We start from the raw sequence: 17,744 nt of genomic DNA, 5'->3' as shown, positions 1-17,744 counted from the left end.
CTCGGGAGGTATGTCACCCTTTTCCAAAAATTTTCGACAATGCTTGCACCCTATCGCTTGATGCAAACTGGTATATTTTCAAATCGATCACTTTTGAAGCATGGCATGAAATATTTAGTCGTTACCTTATTTCTGCAATAATCACTATTTCCGCTTGATCTGTTACGTTGTGGGGTAGAAACTGTAACATGTTTTAATATGAAATTGTGTTGAGATTGTCTGTCCGGATTGGCATAAAATTTCTGATGCATGCGCCTTACATCCTGGTAGCTGACTTCACTGCATCCAAAAGCTTCCGCAGATTTGTCTTGACATGCGGGTGGTGAAGGAAAGGATGGTGCAGAATATCTGAAAAAAAAATTGTATTCATTGTTTATTTGTTAAACAAGAATTTAAAGTGGGGATGTGACGATGGATGGTGAAGGGACCCGATCCCTAGTGAAGGCCCGTCCGGCCGGGTGAGAGCCCGTGCTCGGCGGCCTATGAAATTTTAGTTGGCGGCCACTCGGTCGGCCAACGGAGCAAAGCAAGTCTGTGTCCCGCAGGCCGCACTCGGCGGCGGCGGGCTACGACGCTCGGTTTCGGCTCTCGAGCCAGCCAGCTCCCTGGTTGATCCTGCCAGTAGTCGTATGCTTGTCTCAAAGATTAAGCCATGCATGTCTCAGTGCAAGCCAAATTAAGGTGAAACCGCGAATGGCTCATTAAATCAGTTATGGTTCCTTAGATCGTACCACTTTACTTGGATAACTGTGGTAATTCTAGAGCTAATACATGCAAACAGAGTCCCGACCAGAAGTGGAAGGGACGCTTTTATTAGATCAAAATCAATCGGTCGGCTCGTCCGGTCCGTTTGCCTTGGTGACTCTGAATAACTTTGGGCTGATTGCACGGTCCTCGTACCGGCGACGCATCTTTCAAATGTCTGCCTTATCAACTGTCGATGGTAGGTTCTGCGCCTACCATGGTTGTAACGGGTAACGGGGAATCAGGGTTCGATTCCGGAGAGGGAGCCTGAGAAACGGCTACCACATCCAAGGAAGGCAGCAGGCGCGCAAATTACCCACTCCCGGCACGGGGAGGTAGTGACGAAAAATAACGATACGGGACTCATCCGAGACCCCGTAATCGGAATGAGTACACTTTAAATCCTTTAACGAGTATCCATTGGAGGGCAAGTCTGGTGCCAGCAGCCGCGGTAATTCCAGCTCTAATAGCGTATATTAAAGTTGTTGCGGTTAAAAAGCTCGTAGTTGGATTTGTGTCCCACGCTGTCGGTTCATCGCTCGTCGGTGTCTAACTGGCATGGTTCGTGGGACGTCCTGCCGGTGGTGGCGAGTCGAAAGCGCGCGGCCGCCGTGGTTATCCGCGTGCGGTTCCTGCGCGCCGTAGGCGGACCCCGATGAAATCCTACCGCGGTGGAACTTGACTTGTAGGTATTGAGCTGGCATATACATCACACTTCTGTAAACCATGTATCCTTCCTGCTTCTCTTCTTTCTTCCTTTACCCGACTCTGATTTATTTACTTTCAGAGGATTCATATTTTGTAATAAAACACAGTATTTACTTACACAAGTACACTACTGAGGGCTACAATGCAACTACTGCTTTGTTTACAAAATTTGGAGGGAAATGCAATGCAGGATGTTTATCATCTCAGGTTGGCCACATGTTGAAAATGAAATTTACCTATTATACTATTATTACGAGACTTATTTCTTTGTAATAATTAATAAATACCGTTATAAACAAACTGTGCTGCAAACTGGACTAAACGAGTTCTGCACCAGTTTCTTGTTGTAACCTACAGATTGTTATAGGACAAAACGAGTTTCGTACCACTTTGCGTAAGATGGACAAAACGGAATATGAAACAGTATAGGCAATGGACGAATTCTGCAACAGCACCAATAATTTTAAGCCTATTTTCAACAGGTTTAAACAGACTGTGCAATGAACCTTTTACACCAAAGTGTGCTGCTATGGATGAAGAATCGATTTACGGACTTAACTCACTTTTTTTAAAAATGGACAAAACGAGTTTTACAATTGGATGCCTCATGTGGAGACTGCGACGCTCATGAACACGAAGCCATGACAACTCCCTATAATAAGGTGAAATGTGAGAATCATATCACAGCTTAAATATAAATCGAATACAGGTGTTTGTTTAAACTCCGTTCGAGCATCTTGTTACTGTCTTGAGATGTCCGTAAGTACAGTGTCTCAGTAGTCTAGAATTGGTAAGATTAGGGATTTTACCAGTTGTATTTTAAGATGTTTCGGAAGTATGGTGGAGTAGCGTTTGAGAGGAAAAAGGGATTTCTGCACTTTTTGGCATGTATTTGTCACTTGTTAAGTCCAATTTAGTGTCTATCGTTATTACACTCAAGTTTCTTACTGACGTACAATACGGCACGACAGTATTATTTAAAATAATTGGGGGAACATGTCTACGTTTTACCAAGTTAAGCTTTCTTTTGGTACCAGGTTTTGTTAGGATTTATTAACAAGCTGTTATTTTTGGCATAGTCATTCAGGCGTCGTAAGTCAAAATTTACTCTGTCAGTGGCTACATCTATGTCTTTTGGATATGCGTGATAATAAATCTGAAGATTATCTGCATAGATATGGTACTTGCTATATTTCAGTGCGTCCCCTATGTGGTCCACACTAACAACAAATAAAAGTGGGCCCAAAACCGACCCCTGCGGGACACCTATTGATTTGTTATGCCATCCTGAGTACATTGTTCCCACTGATACTCGTTGCTGGCGGTCAGTAAGGTAAGAGCTAAAAAATTTAAGAGATGTCTCATTAAAGTTGAGACTGGAGTTTTAGCAGTAGTAACCCAGGGCTAACTGTGTCAAAGGTGCTGCTTAGGTCTAGTAGTGTTGCTACAGTCACATATTGTTGGTCTATTGCATGGCTGATATCGTCCGTAACACGCAGTAATGCTGCCGCGGTACTATGTCCTTTTTTAAAGCCGGACTGGAAAGCGTCAAGGAGGGAATTCTGGGTCAGGTATACAGTGATTTGTGCATGAATCGGACGTTTGAGTGCTTTTGCGAGGGGTGGTAGGATGGACACAGGGCAGTAATCTGATGGAGAATCCGAGGTAGTGTTTTTTGGGACTGGCCTTATTAGTGCATCTTTCCAAACGTTAGGGAATACTCCATTGGTCAGGCAGTAGTTGAATATACGAGTCAGTTTTGGCAGTACAGCCCCGATGTTGTTTTTATTTAATTTATCAAAATACTGTCATTACCTGTTGCATCGGAAGTGATAGAGTACAGCACATGTTTAACATCATTTGCACTAACGGTTTGGAAAGAGAACTGGTCACGCTCGGAACGGCATGCTGTGTTTGTGGGATTAGCCGGTAATGGAACTGGTCCAACTTTAGGCTGAGAAAAGTAATCATTTAACGTATCTGGAGATATGGTGGGAATGTGCTCTTCTACAGCTTTGCCTATGCCCAAAGATTGTAGTTTCTTCAGTGTTCGGTTTAAATTATTATTTCCCATGACTTTGAATTACGTTATTTCGAATTAACCGCCAACTCGTAATTCAGAAATGCCAACCCTTGCCGCATCACAAAATATTCTAAGACCCGTTACTGCAATTAACATTGGTTCAGAGTTTCATCTTTCAAATGCGTTGGAAAAAATCACTTTCCAAAATAAATCCAACAAGAAGCACTTACAGTATTCAAATAATGCATTTGGATAACTTGCTGGCAAACATAACCTCACGCAACGAAAGAAAAAGAGATTGCAAGCTGTCCACTTCATGACCGTATCGATGAGTACAATCAAATTTGTTGAGAGAAAAGAGATTCAAAGATGAGAAGAAATCTATGATGGCTTCCCTGTGCTAGTGCTTTATTCATTGGATTAATGTATTGTATGCATTTTAGATACCTTGTACTTGCACGGAAAGTACCCAATGCCTTTAAGCCACCATGGCTTATCAAACATTCCTATGACGAGGGAAGGACGTAGGAAATCTCTCGCTTCTGTCTGCATTGCAACACAAGACAATGACTTTATCCTTATACGATTTCCCGCTATGGCACTTCTCTCATAATTCAGAAATGAACCCTTGCCGCGTCACAGAGTATTCTTAGACCCATTAATGCATGCAATCACCTTGATTTACAGTTTACATCTTTCAAATGCCATGGAGGAAAAAAAAAAACTATTTCCGAAATGTATCCAACAATGAGCATTTACATTATTCAAATAAAGAACTTGGACAAATCACTGGCAAACATAACCTCATGCAATGAAAAAGAAAAAACAAGATTAAAAAATGAGGACAAATTATGCTGGCTCCCCTGTGCAAGTGCCTTATCTTTTGGATAAGTGTACTGTTTGTATTTTTAGATGCCTTGTACTTGCATGGAAACATCGTGGCTTATCGAACTTTCGTGTGACGAGGGCAGGAAGTCTTTCGCTTTTGTCTGCATTGCAACACAATGACCCCATCTCCTTTAAAACCATAAGTCCGTTTGATCTCGGCATTAAAAAAAATTATGCAGTTTCATCGGCATTGACAATATTGTTCGGTGCGTACGAATTGATTATAACTATGAGCCACGCTTTTTCGCCTACTGTCAGCATCGCCAGTGTTCGTGGATTCTATTTCTCTGCATACTGCTAATGTGATATTATGGCATTCCTTAAAACGCTGAATACTAATGAATTACGATTTCACTCAAACTTAGCAACTATGAAACATACTGTAGAGACACCGAAGCGAGTGAAAGTGCAAAAAGCTACCCTTGCACGTTCCGGAAGACACGTTCTGTCGTGACACTGAGAAAGTTTGAATTTAAATTACTCTGTAAAAACTATTTTTGAAATGTAAAGGTAGTTTTGAATTAAAAATCTGAATTTTTTTCAGTTTAAATATGACATGGGAGCAGTTTTCTTCTGCCTGTGATTACACATAGCATAACTGTACACCCAACATCAAAAACGATGTGAACCAGGAGCGTGTTGCCAAGCTTGATGCAATTAAAATCACACCCCAATGTCGTGCCTCAAATTTAAAAAAAAATGCGGGGATTATTTGCGTAAGTACGGTATGCAGCTCAGGAGTTCAAGAAAGAGGAGATTGGTGGTATAAGAATTAGGAATACAGGACAAACGCAATTACTGATCAGTGTGGGAAGAGGGAGCACAGACATAAAACAAACTGCCGTCTTCACGTAGATGGTGCTGGTGATTTTTGTTTTAAGAGTAAGTACTTCAAGTAGATAGGCTCCCTCTTATCTAATGTTCTTTCCTTTTTTCTGTATTATCCAGATTTCTTCTCATTCTACACTACCGAGCAAGTTGGCCGTGCGGTAGGGGCGCGCAGCTTTGAGCTTGCATTTGGGAGACAGTGGGTTCAAACCCCACTGTCGGCAGCCCTGAAGGTGGTTTTCTTTTTTTTCCATTTTCAGACCAGGCAAATGCTGCGGGCTGTACCTTAATTAAGGCCACGGCTGCTTCCTTCCCACTCCTAACCCTTTCACAAACCATCGTCACCATAAAACCTATCTGTGCGAAATTTATTTTTTACAGATAACACATATATTGTATTTATTTCCAATTGGATTTAATGTTATATTAAATGGCTGATGACCGAACTGTCGGGTTGAAACAAGTCCCATGTGTACAATAGTTTGTAAAATAAATTGCCAATTGCAAAGTAGATTCCCGGGTGTGGTGTACAAGCACTCTCCATCTCTTCCCGTCTGCATACATCTTAGGTTCCAGGACATCTTCCCATTTAAGACCTCTCTCCTCCATACCTAATTTCACTGTGTTTATCCAGCATTTCCTTGGCCTTTCCCTTCGTGTCTTTCCTTGGACAGTAAGTTCGAAGTATTTTCTGGCAGGTCTTTCACTCTTCATTCTCATAATATGCCCATACCACTTAAGTCTATGCTTCTTTATTACACTGCAAATAGGGAACTCCTGTTTACCTTCCTGTTTACTTCATTCCTGATTTTGTCTTTTCGAGTAGCTTAATTTATAATTCTAATGAATCTCACTTCTGTTGCCTGAATTCTTCTGTAGCCATTGTTTAGAGTACATGTCTCATAACCATATGTGAGAATCGATATGAAGTAGGTGTGGTAAAACCAATTGGAAAAAAAAAAAGAAAAAAAAAATTGTACATTTTCTGCATCAAGACTGAAAATGTGTCAACTTGGCTCCTCAATGAGTGTTAATGCCTCCTGATGAGGCTGGAAAACTGAAACGACTTATCAGGGTCTGAGAAGAGATGGACGTAGGAGAATGGGGATTGATGAGTAGAGCCTATTTGTTTGAAGATGTGGAGATTGTTGTCCTCTTTCTGTGCTTCGCCTTCGTACACTGATCTGTCATTGTGTTTGTCTCTCTTTTTTTGTTCCTCTATCACCCTGTATATGTGACTTGATCTCATTGTGTGTCCCTATTCAAGTTTCTGTCTTGTGAAATGTTGAATTAGTTAACCTTCTAATGGCCATATTGTAATATTGTTATAGGTAAGGAAGGTCCTATCTACAGTGTGGAATGGAGTCCGAAGAGCAGCGAGTTCTGTGTCGTGTACGGTTTCACCCCAGCAAAGGCTACGTTGTTTAACCTGAAGTGTGAGCCTGTGTTTGACTTTGGGACGGGTGCTCGTAATGCCATCTACTACAACCCACAAGGGAACAATATCCTTTTTATCAGTTTTATTCGGATTATATTTGCCTTTATATTGTGTGTGACAGTTCAGTTTTCAAACATTGGTTTGCATGTAAACAGCGTAAGCCTTCAGTTCGGATGGCAAGCACAGGCTGTTGCAAAAGGGTTCTAGATAATGGATCAGAAGTAAGCAAGTGTTAACGAAATGAGTATGCATGATGATGATGTATTTGTGCCTCTAACACCCCATCTACTGAGCAAGTGGCCGTGCGGTGTGTCACGTATCTATCAACCTGAATTCAGGAGAAAGTGGGTTTGAACCCCACTGTCGGCAGCCATGAAGATAGTTTTCCGTGGCTTCCCATTTTCACACCATGCAAATGCTGGGGCTGTACCTTAATTAAGGCCACGGTCACTTTCCTATCCCATCATTGCCATAAGACCTATCTGTGTCGGTGTGATGTAAAGCAGAATGTAAAAAAAATCAACCCGTCACCTGTGATGCCCGCCTTGCCAAAAAAGAAATCTGTAAATGAAAATAGTACAAATCTTTCAAGTGACCAAGCAACAAGTGCAACATTTCAGTTAATGGTAAAACCTACGCTTCTGTACCACCATTGCATTGGCTTTGGTTACTTCCTCTTGCTATATTAGACTTCTCAGTGCCCTTCCAGCTTCCGAGCTCCGCATCCCGCACGGCTGCGTGTAGTATGTAATTATGAGGCATTCGATACACAAGTAGGTCTAGAAATGAGTAAGAAAACAAGATTTATGGTATCCTTCACATTGATAAGTATTTAGCCAGGCTGAGTGGCTCAGGCAGTTGAGGCGCTGGCCTTCTGACCCCAACTTGGCAGGTTCGATCCTGGCTCAGTCCGGTGGTATTTGAAGGTGCTCAAATAAGTCAGCCTCGTGTCGGTAGATTTACTGGCATGTAAAGGAACTCCTGCGGGACTAAATTCCGGTACTTCGGCGTTTCCGAAAACCGTAAAAGTAGTTAGTGGGACGTAAGGCAAATAGCATTATTATTATTATTATTATTATTATTATTATTATTATTATTATTATTATTATTATTATTAAGTATTTATCCAGTCTTAAAGCCCCGGCCAAAAACCAAAATGAGGCTGGGTGACTCCAGCAACCCCAGAAATAACTGGGCCTAGCTGAAAAAAAAAAGTTTCTTCTTCTTCTTTCATTGATAAGCATAAGATGACAAAAGGCAGCAAAATCAAGTGACTGTCCTTTCATGTAAGTGAGGTTAACACCTCATTACCCAGAAATGATAGTGTAATTATGGTTGATTTAGCACATCCACAATGAAAACATGTGAGAAAGATTGATGGTGACTGGATAAAAATGGCTGGGGAATTGTTTATTCATCCACCAGAAACTGTGACGTTTCTGAAATGCTTCTGAATAAATATCGGGATCATCCTCCGGTAGAGCATTTAGTATTTTTAGATTATATACACAGTTTTTATTATTATTAGGTTCGTTACGACCTCTGAGGATCACGAGTGACTTGTTCGGTACGTCTTCTTTCTTCCCAATACCTCTTCATTCTCTCACTCCTCCTCTTTCTCTCGGCTTCCGTGATCTGAATCTGGATCCTGGTGTCTGTCCATCTGTGACCTTCCACGAGCTTTTTGTATTTGGACCTATCCTGTACTGTCATCAGTGGATATATTTCCTTTATGCCAATAGTCTCCCAATCTTCTCTGACTTCCTGCATCCATTTATTTCCAGTTAAGCAGGTTGCATTCCATATCTTCTTCATCACCCTACTGTCATCCATCCTCATGAGATGTCCAACAAATCCTAACCTTCTCTTTCTTATCACACTCGAGATTGGTTCTATAATCGCATATAGTTCCTGCCTTGATCTGTGTACCCAGATTTCACCTTGCTTTTTGGTGCCCCATATATGTCTCAAGATTCTTCTTTCCTCCTTCTCCAATTGTATGCAAGCTCTCTTGCCCAATGACAGCGTTTCAGTTGCATATAATGCAGCATTCCTGATGGTTATCATATAGTGTCGCAGTTTGGCGTTCCTCGAGAGGTCCTTCTTTCCATATGTAGTCGTGGCTGCATATCGTAGTTTCAGCAGCAGTTGAGCTCTGTCTGTGATACTTTTGTTGCTTTGTACTTTACCCGTGATGTTCTCACCTAGGTACCGGAAGCTGTCGACTCTCTCTACCACTTGGCCTTTTACATTCCAATCGGTCTTCGTATTCAGTACCTTCGTCTTGTTGTAGGCTATTTTCAGACCAACCTTTGCTGCAGTCTCTGCTAGATTTGCTAGTACCAACTTTGCGTCTTCTTCCTTCTAATGTAACAACACCATATCATCTGCGAAGGCAAGGCAATCCACTATGACATTGTTTTTGATCTTATATCCAATCTGTACACCTTCAATTCCTATGGTTCTATTCAACTGTCTCCACTGCTTCACCACTTCATCCAAAACTAGGTTAAATAATATTGGCGACAGCCCATCCCCTTGTCGGACTCCTGTCTTAATTTCAAAGCTGTCTGACAACATTCTCCGGTATCTTACTCTAGCAGTTGTATCCTTCAATGTTTCCCCCACCAATCCATGTGTCGTAGAATCCAATCCTCTTTCGCGTAGGATGTTCAGTAGTGTGTTCCTGTCTATTGAATCGTAGGCTTTTGCGAAATCTACAAATGTAACTATTGTAACTATTTCCTGTGTCTGTGTTCTAGGATTCTCTTGAGTCCAAAGATCTGTTCTACGCAGCTTCTCCCTTTCCGGAAACCACCCTGGTATTCTCCTATGGTCGATTCAAGCTGTGCTTCCACTCTGTTCAGCAATAATCTCGAGAGTATCTTGTACCCAATATTTAGCAATGAGATACCTCTGTAGTTATCCAGTATTCTTTTGTCTCCTTTCTTATGTACTGGTATAATTATGGCTTCATTCCAGTCGCTAGGTATCTTCTTATTTATCCAGATATCCATTATTATTCTGTACATGCTTTCTTCCATTGCAGGACCACCCCATACGCGCATACACCATCATTACCTAAGAGTTTCATTTTTGGTCCGTATTGAACTGAGAATGGAAGATAGGAAAAAACTAGAAAGGGTCCACCTTTTCAATACAAAAATGTTATAGTTTATTTATAACATGTATTTGCACTTGGGACTAGTTTCGACGCTGTGTTGGCGTCATCATCAGCCAAAAAATGGGAAAATAGGCCAGTGTGTAGGCATTCATATAACACAAGGTGTTACATTAAACAATACAAATCTTGCAAGGAGATAAAAACATGGATGAATATAGAAACAAATGAATCGTTGAGAAAGCAAAAGTTATACATGTTAAAAAATAACCTTAACCACACATCTTGCAGTGCGAAAATATTCTTCTTGAATGATTCCTGAGTATAAAACACACGCGCACACATTTCTGAAGAGCCAGCAGGCAGGACAAAGTAAAGTGAAACCTTAAGAGTTCTTCTGAGAAGAGTTCATCATTTTTCTATGTTCCGATTAAATAATGAAGTCTCCCTTGAGTTCCTGATAAACATACACAACAGGAAATTCTCCTTCACTCTCAACAATAGCTATAAAGACCAACGGTAAATTTCATTTTTCAAAGACGTGAAAGCATGATCTTGAACGTGATGTAACTCCTTTCATTTAACCCATTTTTTACACAAGGTGTTACATTAAATAATATATCTCACGAGGAGATAAAAACAGGGACGAATGTAGAAACACATGCATCGTTGAGAGAGCAAAAGTTGTACATATTAAAAATAAGCTTAACCACACGACTTGCAGTGCGAAAATATTTGAATTTGAAAGATTCTTGAATAAAAGACGTACGCGCACACACTTCTAAAGAGCCAGCAGGCAGGAAAAAGTAAGGTGAAACCTTAAGAGTTCTTCTGAGAAGAGTTCATCATACTTTCAATGTTCCGACTAACTAATGAAGTCTCGTTTGAGTTCCTGATAAACATATACAACAGGAAATTAAACAATACACATCTTACAAGGAGATAAAAACAGGGAAAGTTATACATATTAAAAATAGTCTTAACCACACATCCTACAGTGTGAAAATATTCGTCTTGAATGATTCCTGAATATAAAACACACGCGCATACAATACCGAAGAGCCAGCAGGCAGGAAAAAGTAAAGTGAAACCTTAAGAGTTCTTCTGAGAAGAGTTCATCATTTTTTTATGTTCCGACTAGCTAATGAAGTCTCCCTTGAGTTCCTGATAAACATATACAACAGGAAATTCTCCTTCACTTTCAACAATAGCTATAAAGACCAACGGTAAATTTCATTTTAAATATTGTGCAGAGACGTGAAAGCATGATTATGAACATGATATAACTCCTTCATTTAACCCAATTTTTACACAAGGTGTTACATTAAACAATACACATCTTACGAGGAGATGAAAACAGGGCCGAATGTAGAAACAAATGCATCGTTATGCATATTAAAAATGAGCTTAACCACACAACTTGCAGTGCGAAAATATATGCCTTGAATGATACTTGAATACAAAAAACGCACGCGCACACATTTCTAAAGAGCCAGCAGGCAGGAAAGAGTAAGGTGAAACCTTAAGAGTTCTTCTGAGAAGAGTTGTATTTTAAATACTGTGTAGAGATGTGAAAGCATCATCTTGAACATGATATAATTTCTTCATTTAACCACCTATGAAAGTCTCTCTCTGTATTACATAGCTTCATTAACACACCATTCTGTAGATGCACAAAATAATCTTGTAATCTTCACAGGTCCGGTATTCAGCTCGACAAGAATATAAAATTGGTATTCAGGAATACGTTTTTGAGAGTTTGGAGGTTGACTGTGCCAGTATTTGTGGTGTATTGTTGCAGCGTTACGTGTAGGGGTGGGGGGGGGGGGGGGGCAGGTTTCTGTGATGTTTATTGCGGGACATGAGGCGGAAAAGCTATGTCGCGAGATGAAGAAGAAACAGAGCGTGATGTATAGTTTAGGTCTGGGGAGCGGCCATTGTTGGATTAGGAGGGGGGAGGGGAGGAGTGGTAGGGGAGGAGGAGTGGAAGGAGGGGAAGTATGGAGGGTGATGTGGTGAAAGTGTGTGGCGTGACAAAGTATTATGCATAATCTGAAAGACCGATCTGTTTTTCGGGATATTCATGTTTTTGAAAAATTCAATGAGAAAGTCGAATAGGATCTTTGGTTTCTCTGAGATATCATTTAAGTTTAGGTTGGGATTGAAATATTGGTCTAAATGAATATAGAGGTTTTCAGTGACGTCTAGGAGAGAACCTTTGTTTAGAATATCTAGTACCTCAAGATCTTGATTTATTTCAGTAAAGTTGTGCTTAAATTCTTTTATATGTAGGCCGACCGCGGAAAAACGGTTGTGTTTTATGGCATTGACATGTTCTGCATATCTGATTTTAAAGCTGCGTCCTGTTTGCCCTAGGTAAGAACTTTTGCAGTCTTGGCAAGAAAACCTATATACACCTGATTTAGAAAAAGGACTACTTTTATTTATTGATGAAGAGTTGTGTAGAATCTCTGTGCTTCTATTGTTAGTACGAAAGGCTATTTTAACGTTGTGTTTTTTAAGGACGTTAGTGACGTTGTAAATTTCTTTATTGAAGGTAAATGTGGAAAACGTGGCAGTGCTAGTATTGTCTTTTATTAGGGTGGTTTTTGGGCGGTGTCTGAATTTATTGATTATTCTTTCAATAAAGGATTCATTGTATCCATTGAATTTTGCTATAGAGCGGATGGTGTTCAATTCTTTATTTAAGTTTTTTCTTGACATCGGAATTTTGAATGCTCGGTCTACTAAGCTATTATATGTAGCCGCTTTGTGTGTTTGGGGGTGTAGTGAGTCATTTCTTATAGTAGTATATAGAAAGCCCACTCAAACGGCCACGGCCACTACACAACGTTAAAATAGCCTTTCGTACTAACAATAGAAGCACAGAGATTCTACACAACTCTTCATCAATAAATAAAAGTAGTCCTTTTTCTAAATCAGGTGTATATAGGTTTTCTTGCCAAGACTGCAAAAGTTCTTACCTAGGGCAAACAGGACGCAGCTTTAAAATCAGATATGCAGAACATGTCAATGCCATAAAACACAACCGTTTTTCCGCGGTCGGCCTACATATAAAAGAATTTAAGCACAACTTTACTGAAATAAATCAAGATCTTGAGGTACTAGATATTCTAAACAAAGGTTCTCTCCTAGACGTCACTGAAAACCTCTATATTCATTTAGACCAATATTTCAATCCCAACCTAAACTTAAATGATATCTCAGAGAAACCAAAGATCCTATTCGACTTTCTCATTGAATTTTTCAAAAACATGAATATCCCGAAAAACAGATCGGTCTTTCAGATTATGCATAATACTTTGTCACGCCACACACTTTCACCACATCACCCTCCATACTTCCCCTCCTTCCACTCCTCCTCCCCTACCACTCCTCCCCTCCCCCCTCCTAATCCAACAATGGCCGCTCCCCAGACCTAAACTATACATCACGCTCTGTTTCTTCTTCATCTCGCGACATAGCTTTTCCGCCTCATGTCCCGCAATAAACATCACAGAAACCTGCCCCCCCCCCCTACACGTAACGCTGCAACAATACACCACAAATACTGGCACAGTCAACCTCCAAACTCTCAAAAACGTATTCCTGAATACCAATTTTATATTCTTGTCGAGCTGAATACCGGACCTGTGAAGATTACAAGATTATTTTGTGCATCTACAGAATGGTGTGTTAATGAAGCTATGTAATACAGAGAGAGACTTTCATAGGTGGTTAAATGAAGAAATTATATCATGTTCAAGATGATGCTTTCACATCTCTACACAGTCTTTAAAATACAACTCTTCTCAGAAGAACTCTTAAGGTTTCACCTTACTCTTTCCTGCCTGCTGGCTCTTTAGAAATGTGTGCGCGTGCGTTTTTTGTATTCAAGTATCATTCAAGGCATATATTTTCGCACTGCAAGTTGTGTGGTTAAGCTCATTTTTAATATGCATAACGATGCATTTGTTTCTACATTCGGCCTTGTTTTCATCTCCTCGTAAGATGTGTATTGTTTAATGTAACACCTTGTGTAAAAATTGGGTTAAATGAAGGAGTTATATCATGTTCATAATCATGCTTTCACGTCTCTGCACAATATTTAAAATGAAATTTACCGTTGGTCTTTATAGCTATTGTTGAAAGTGAAGGAGAATTTCCTGTTGTATATGTTTATCAGGAACTCAAGGGAGACTTCATTAGCTAGTCGGAACATAAAAAAATGATGAACTCTTCTCAGAAGAACTCTTAAGGTTTCACTTTACTTTTTCCTGCCTGCTGGCTCTTCGGTATTGTATGTGCGTGTGTTTTATATTCAGGAATCATTCAAGACGAATATTTTCACACTGTAGGATGTGTGGTTAAGACTATTTTTAATATGTATAACTTTCCCTGTTTTTATCTCCTTGTAAGATGTGTATTGTTTAATTTCCTGTTGTATATGTTTATCAGGAACTCAAACGAGACTTCATTAGTTAGTCGGAACATTGAAAGTATGATGAACTCTTCTCAGAAGAACTCTTAAGGTTTCACCTTACTTTTTCCTGCCTGCTGGCTCTTTAGAAGTGTGTGCGCGTACGTCTTTTATTCAAGAATCTTTCAAATTCAAATATTTTCGCACTGCAAGTCGTGTGGTTAAGCTTATTTTTAATATGTACAACTTTTGCTCTCTCAACGATGCATGTGTTTCTACATTCGTCCCTGTTTTTATCTCCTCGTGAGATATATTATTTAATGTAACACCTTGTGTAAAAAATGGGTTAAATGAAAGGAGTTACATCACGTTCAAGATCATGCTTTCACGTCTTTGAAAAATGAAATTTACCGTTGGTCTTTATAGCTATTGTTGAGAGTGAAGGAGAATTTCCTGTTGTGTATGTTTATCAGGAACTCAAGGGAGACTTCATTATTTAATCGGAACATAGAAAAATGATGAACTCTTCTCAGAAGAACTCTTAAGGTTTCACTTTACTTTGTCCTGCCTGCTGGCTCTTCAGAAATGTGTGCGCGTGTGTTTTATACTCAGGAATCATTCAAGAAGAATATTTTCGCACTGCAAGATGTGTGGTTAAGGTTATTTTTTAACATGTATAACTTTTGCTTTCTCAACGATTCATTTGTTTCTATATTCATCCATGTTTTTATCTCCTTGCAAGATTTGTATTGTTTAATGTAACACCTTGTGTAATATGAATGCCTACACACTGGCCTATTTTCCCATTTTTTGGCTGATGATGACGCCAACACAGCGTCGAAACTAGTCCCAAGTGCAAATACATGTTATAAATAAACTATAACATTTTTGTATTGAAAAGGTGGACCCTTTCTAGTTTTTTCCTATCTTCCATCATTACCTGCCGCTTTGTTGTTCTTGAGATCCTTGATTGCCTTCACAACTTCTGTTCTGGTGGGTGCTCGTCCTTGGTTGATGTCTCTGCTATACTGTAGAGTAATACTCCCTGTGGGTGCTTCTGTGTTCAGTAGATCTTTGAAATATCTTGCCATTTCCTCGCAAACATCTTTTTCTCCTATTTTCAACTCGCCATCTTGTCCTTTCACAAAAGGTTCTCTCGCCTCATAACCCTCTATCCTGCTCTTCATCTCCTTAAAGAAGGATCTTGATTTGTTTTTCTTAAGCGCATGATCAGCTTATTCCAGCCTCTCATTCCACCTTTTCCTTCTGGCATTCCTGATCGTCTTGGCAGTCATCTTTCTCGCTGTCTCGAAAGTTGACAGGTCCTCTTCCTTCTTGGTAGTCTGCCACCTTACCCACATCTTCCTCCTGTACTCTACCGCCTCTTCACATTCTTCTGTCCTCCACTCATGCTTCCTTCTCTTGTTATTAGTGGCCAATCGTTCGGATTCTTCTCTAACCTTATCCTTTAAGTTTTCCCATTTACTCTCCACTGTCAGGTTCTTCATGTACTGATCTTGGTTTTTGTTCAGCAGTTCTCTGTCGATCTGGTGTGAGTTTGTGTTCGTGTTTCTCCTAGTTCTGTTTGGTATCCACCGAGCTCGATAGCTGCAGTAGCTTAAGTACGGCCAGTATCCAGTATTCGGGAGATAGTAGGTTCGAACCCCACTGTCGGCAGCCCTGAAAATGGTTTTCCGTGGTTTCCCATTTTCACACCAGGCAAATGCTGGGGCTGTACCTTAATTAAGGCCACGGCCGCTTCCTTCCAACTCCTAGCCCTTCCCTGTCCCATCGTCGCCATAAGACCTATCTGTGTCGGTGCGACGTAAAGCAAAAAAAAAAAAAAAAAAAGTTTGGTATCCATCTACATTTGATTTCAGTAAGATAGTGGTCAGACTCCATTCTGCTGTTTTTCCTGACTTTGGTGTTCATGATCTCTGCATGATTTTTGTCTCGGATCGCTACGTGGTCTATCTGCCTTTCACCAATTCTATTGCCCGGACTTACCCAGGTTGTCTTTTTACTCGCCTTGGCTTTGTAGTGTATGGTCATGATTCTCATCTTGTGTCTTTTGCACAAGTTCGCAAGCCTTTCTCCATTCTTATTTGTTCTCTTGTGTGCAGGGTAATCCCTTACAGGGCCTTTGAATCTCCTTTCAGTGCCTAGCTGTGCATTGAAATCCCCCAGCAAGATCGTTACACCTCTCTTGTTTGCTTCCGTTATTGCCTTATCCAGTGTGTTCCAGAAGTTCTCTGTCCCTGCCTTGTCTGTTTTGTTCTTATCATTTGTGGGGGCATGTGCATTGACAAGTGTATAAGTTTTATTGCCAATTTTCATCATCAAGTATGACAATCTCTCATTCACTCCCTTCCAGTCAATGACACTACTCAAGAAGCTTTGGTCTACTATAAACGCTGTACCAAACATAAACGGCTGTTGTTTCATCTTGATACCCGGTTTTCCCTTCAAAATTACATATCCTTCTGATTCGACCGTATCTTCATCTCTGAATCTCGTTTCCTGTAGAGCCAGTATGCCGATTCCATGTTCTCTCATTGCATCTAGGACTTGTTTCAGTTTCCCCACTCTGATCATGGTCTGTATGTTGATGGTTCCTAGTTTAAAAGTTCTCTTGGGTCTGATCTTTTGTGACCAGCGTGTTGAGGATGTTGAGGTATTGGGGAGCTCCGACTCTCCCTTCGCACACGATACAGGTTCCCCAGAATCCGACAACCTGCTTGCGTCGACTGAGGTCGACGGGGGATTAACTCCCTGGGGTAAAGTAGTGATTATCATGTGCTCCATGGTTACTTCACAAGCCGAAGTATTAAGCTGGGCTACCGCAATATCGGTAGCATTGTTACAACTGAGGTAATGAGCCCCAGAGGGCATTTTATACCTTCTGCCAGGATAATGTTCACCCGAGTTGATCAGGGCATGGAGTAGGCATTTCCTCCATACCCCCCTGAATAGTTATGGTTTTCCCGCCAATACTCGGGAGGCTGACTGCAGTGGTTTCCCTACACTTTTTATTTAGTAATTGTGCTGGAAAAAATGATTATGCTAGGAATCAATTTTTGAACCCAAGAGGAAAGAAAATGCATGATATAAGGTACTAATGAGGATGACTGACATAAAGGCTTATTTTATTCTCTGTATTCTAATGTCACAGGTTCTAAAGCCTCATATTCTACTGTAGCGTAGATAAGTGTGCCTTCATGTACTTTCTAAGAAGTGAATATTTGCGGCATGGTAGTAGAATTTGAACCTTCACACCGATATCCGTTGTAAATTTTTGATACACCATTGATAGCAGCAGAGTGACTGTCTGCTGTAATTGTGTTCCATGGGGAAGTGCATGAGAAGCAAAGGTTTATTATTGAATTTCTCAGTTTGGAGAAAATTGTGAATTTGTTGCTGTATCTCCTTTTGTATTTCATCTACCTATGTTGATGTGTCGTTACATGTATCTTTATTTTTTGTTCATTCCCTGTATTCTGCCTTCCTATCTTCAGTGTCTATTTGTACTCTTTAGTTCCTTTCTGATTTGTACTCTTCCTTTCTGTTCATTGCC

General features: G+C 40.4%; 1 protein-coding gene across 1 annotated transcript in view; it reads left to right on the top strand.

The window, feature by feature from the left end:
* eIF2A (eukaryotic translation initiation factor 2A) overlaps positions 1-17,744 on the top strand; it is a 124,877-nt gene that overhangs the window by 58,622 nt on the left and 48,511 nt on the right. Inside the window, exon 8 of the mRNA XM_067157714.2 lies at positions 6,523-6,693. Within this exon, the coding sequence (XP_067013815.1) occupies positions 6,523-6,693 (171 nt within the window). The remainder of the gene's footprint in view (positions 1-6,522; positions 6,694-17,744) is intronic.

Source organism: Anabrus simplex, chromosome 14 (assembly GCF_040414725.1).
Source record: "Anabrus simplex isolate iqAnaSimp1 chromosome 14, ASM4041472v1, whole genome shotgun sequence".
NCBI classification, from domain to species: domain Eukaryota; kingdom Metazoa; phylum Arthropoda; class Insecta; order Orthoptera; family Tettigoniidae; genus Anabrus; species Anabrus simplex.
The sequence above is the reverse complement of the archived record's forward strand: the minus strand, read 5'-3'. Positions and strand labels throughout refer to the sequence as shown.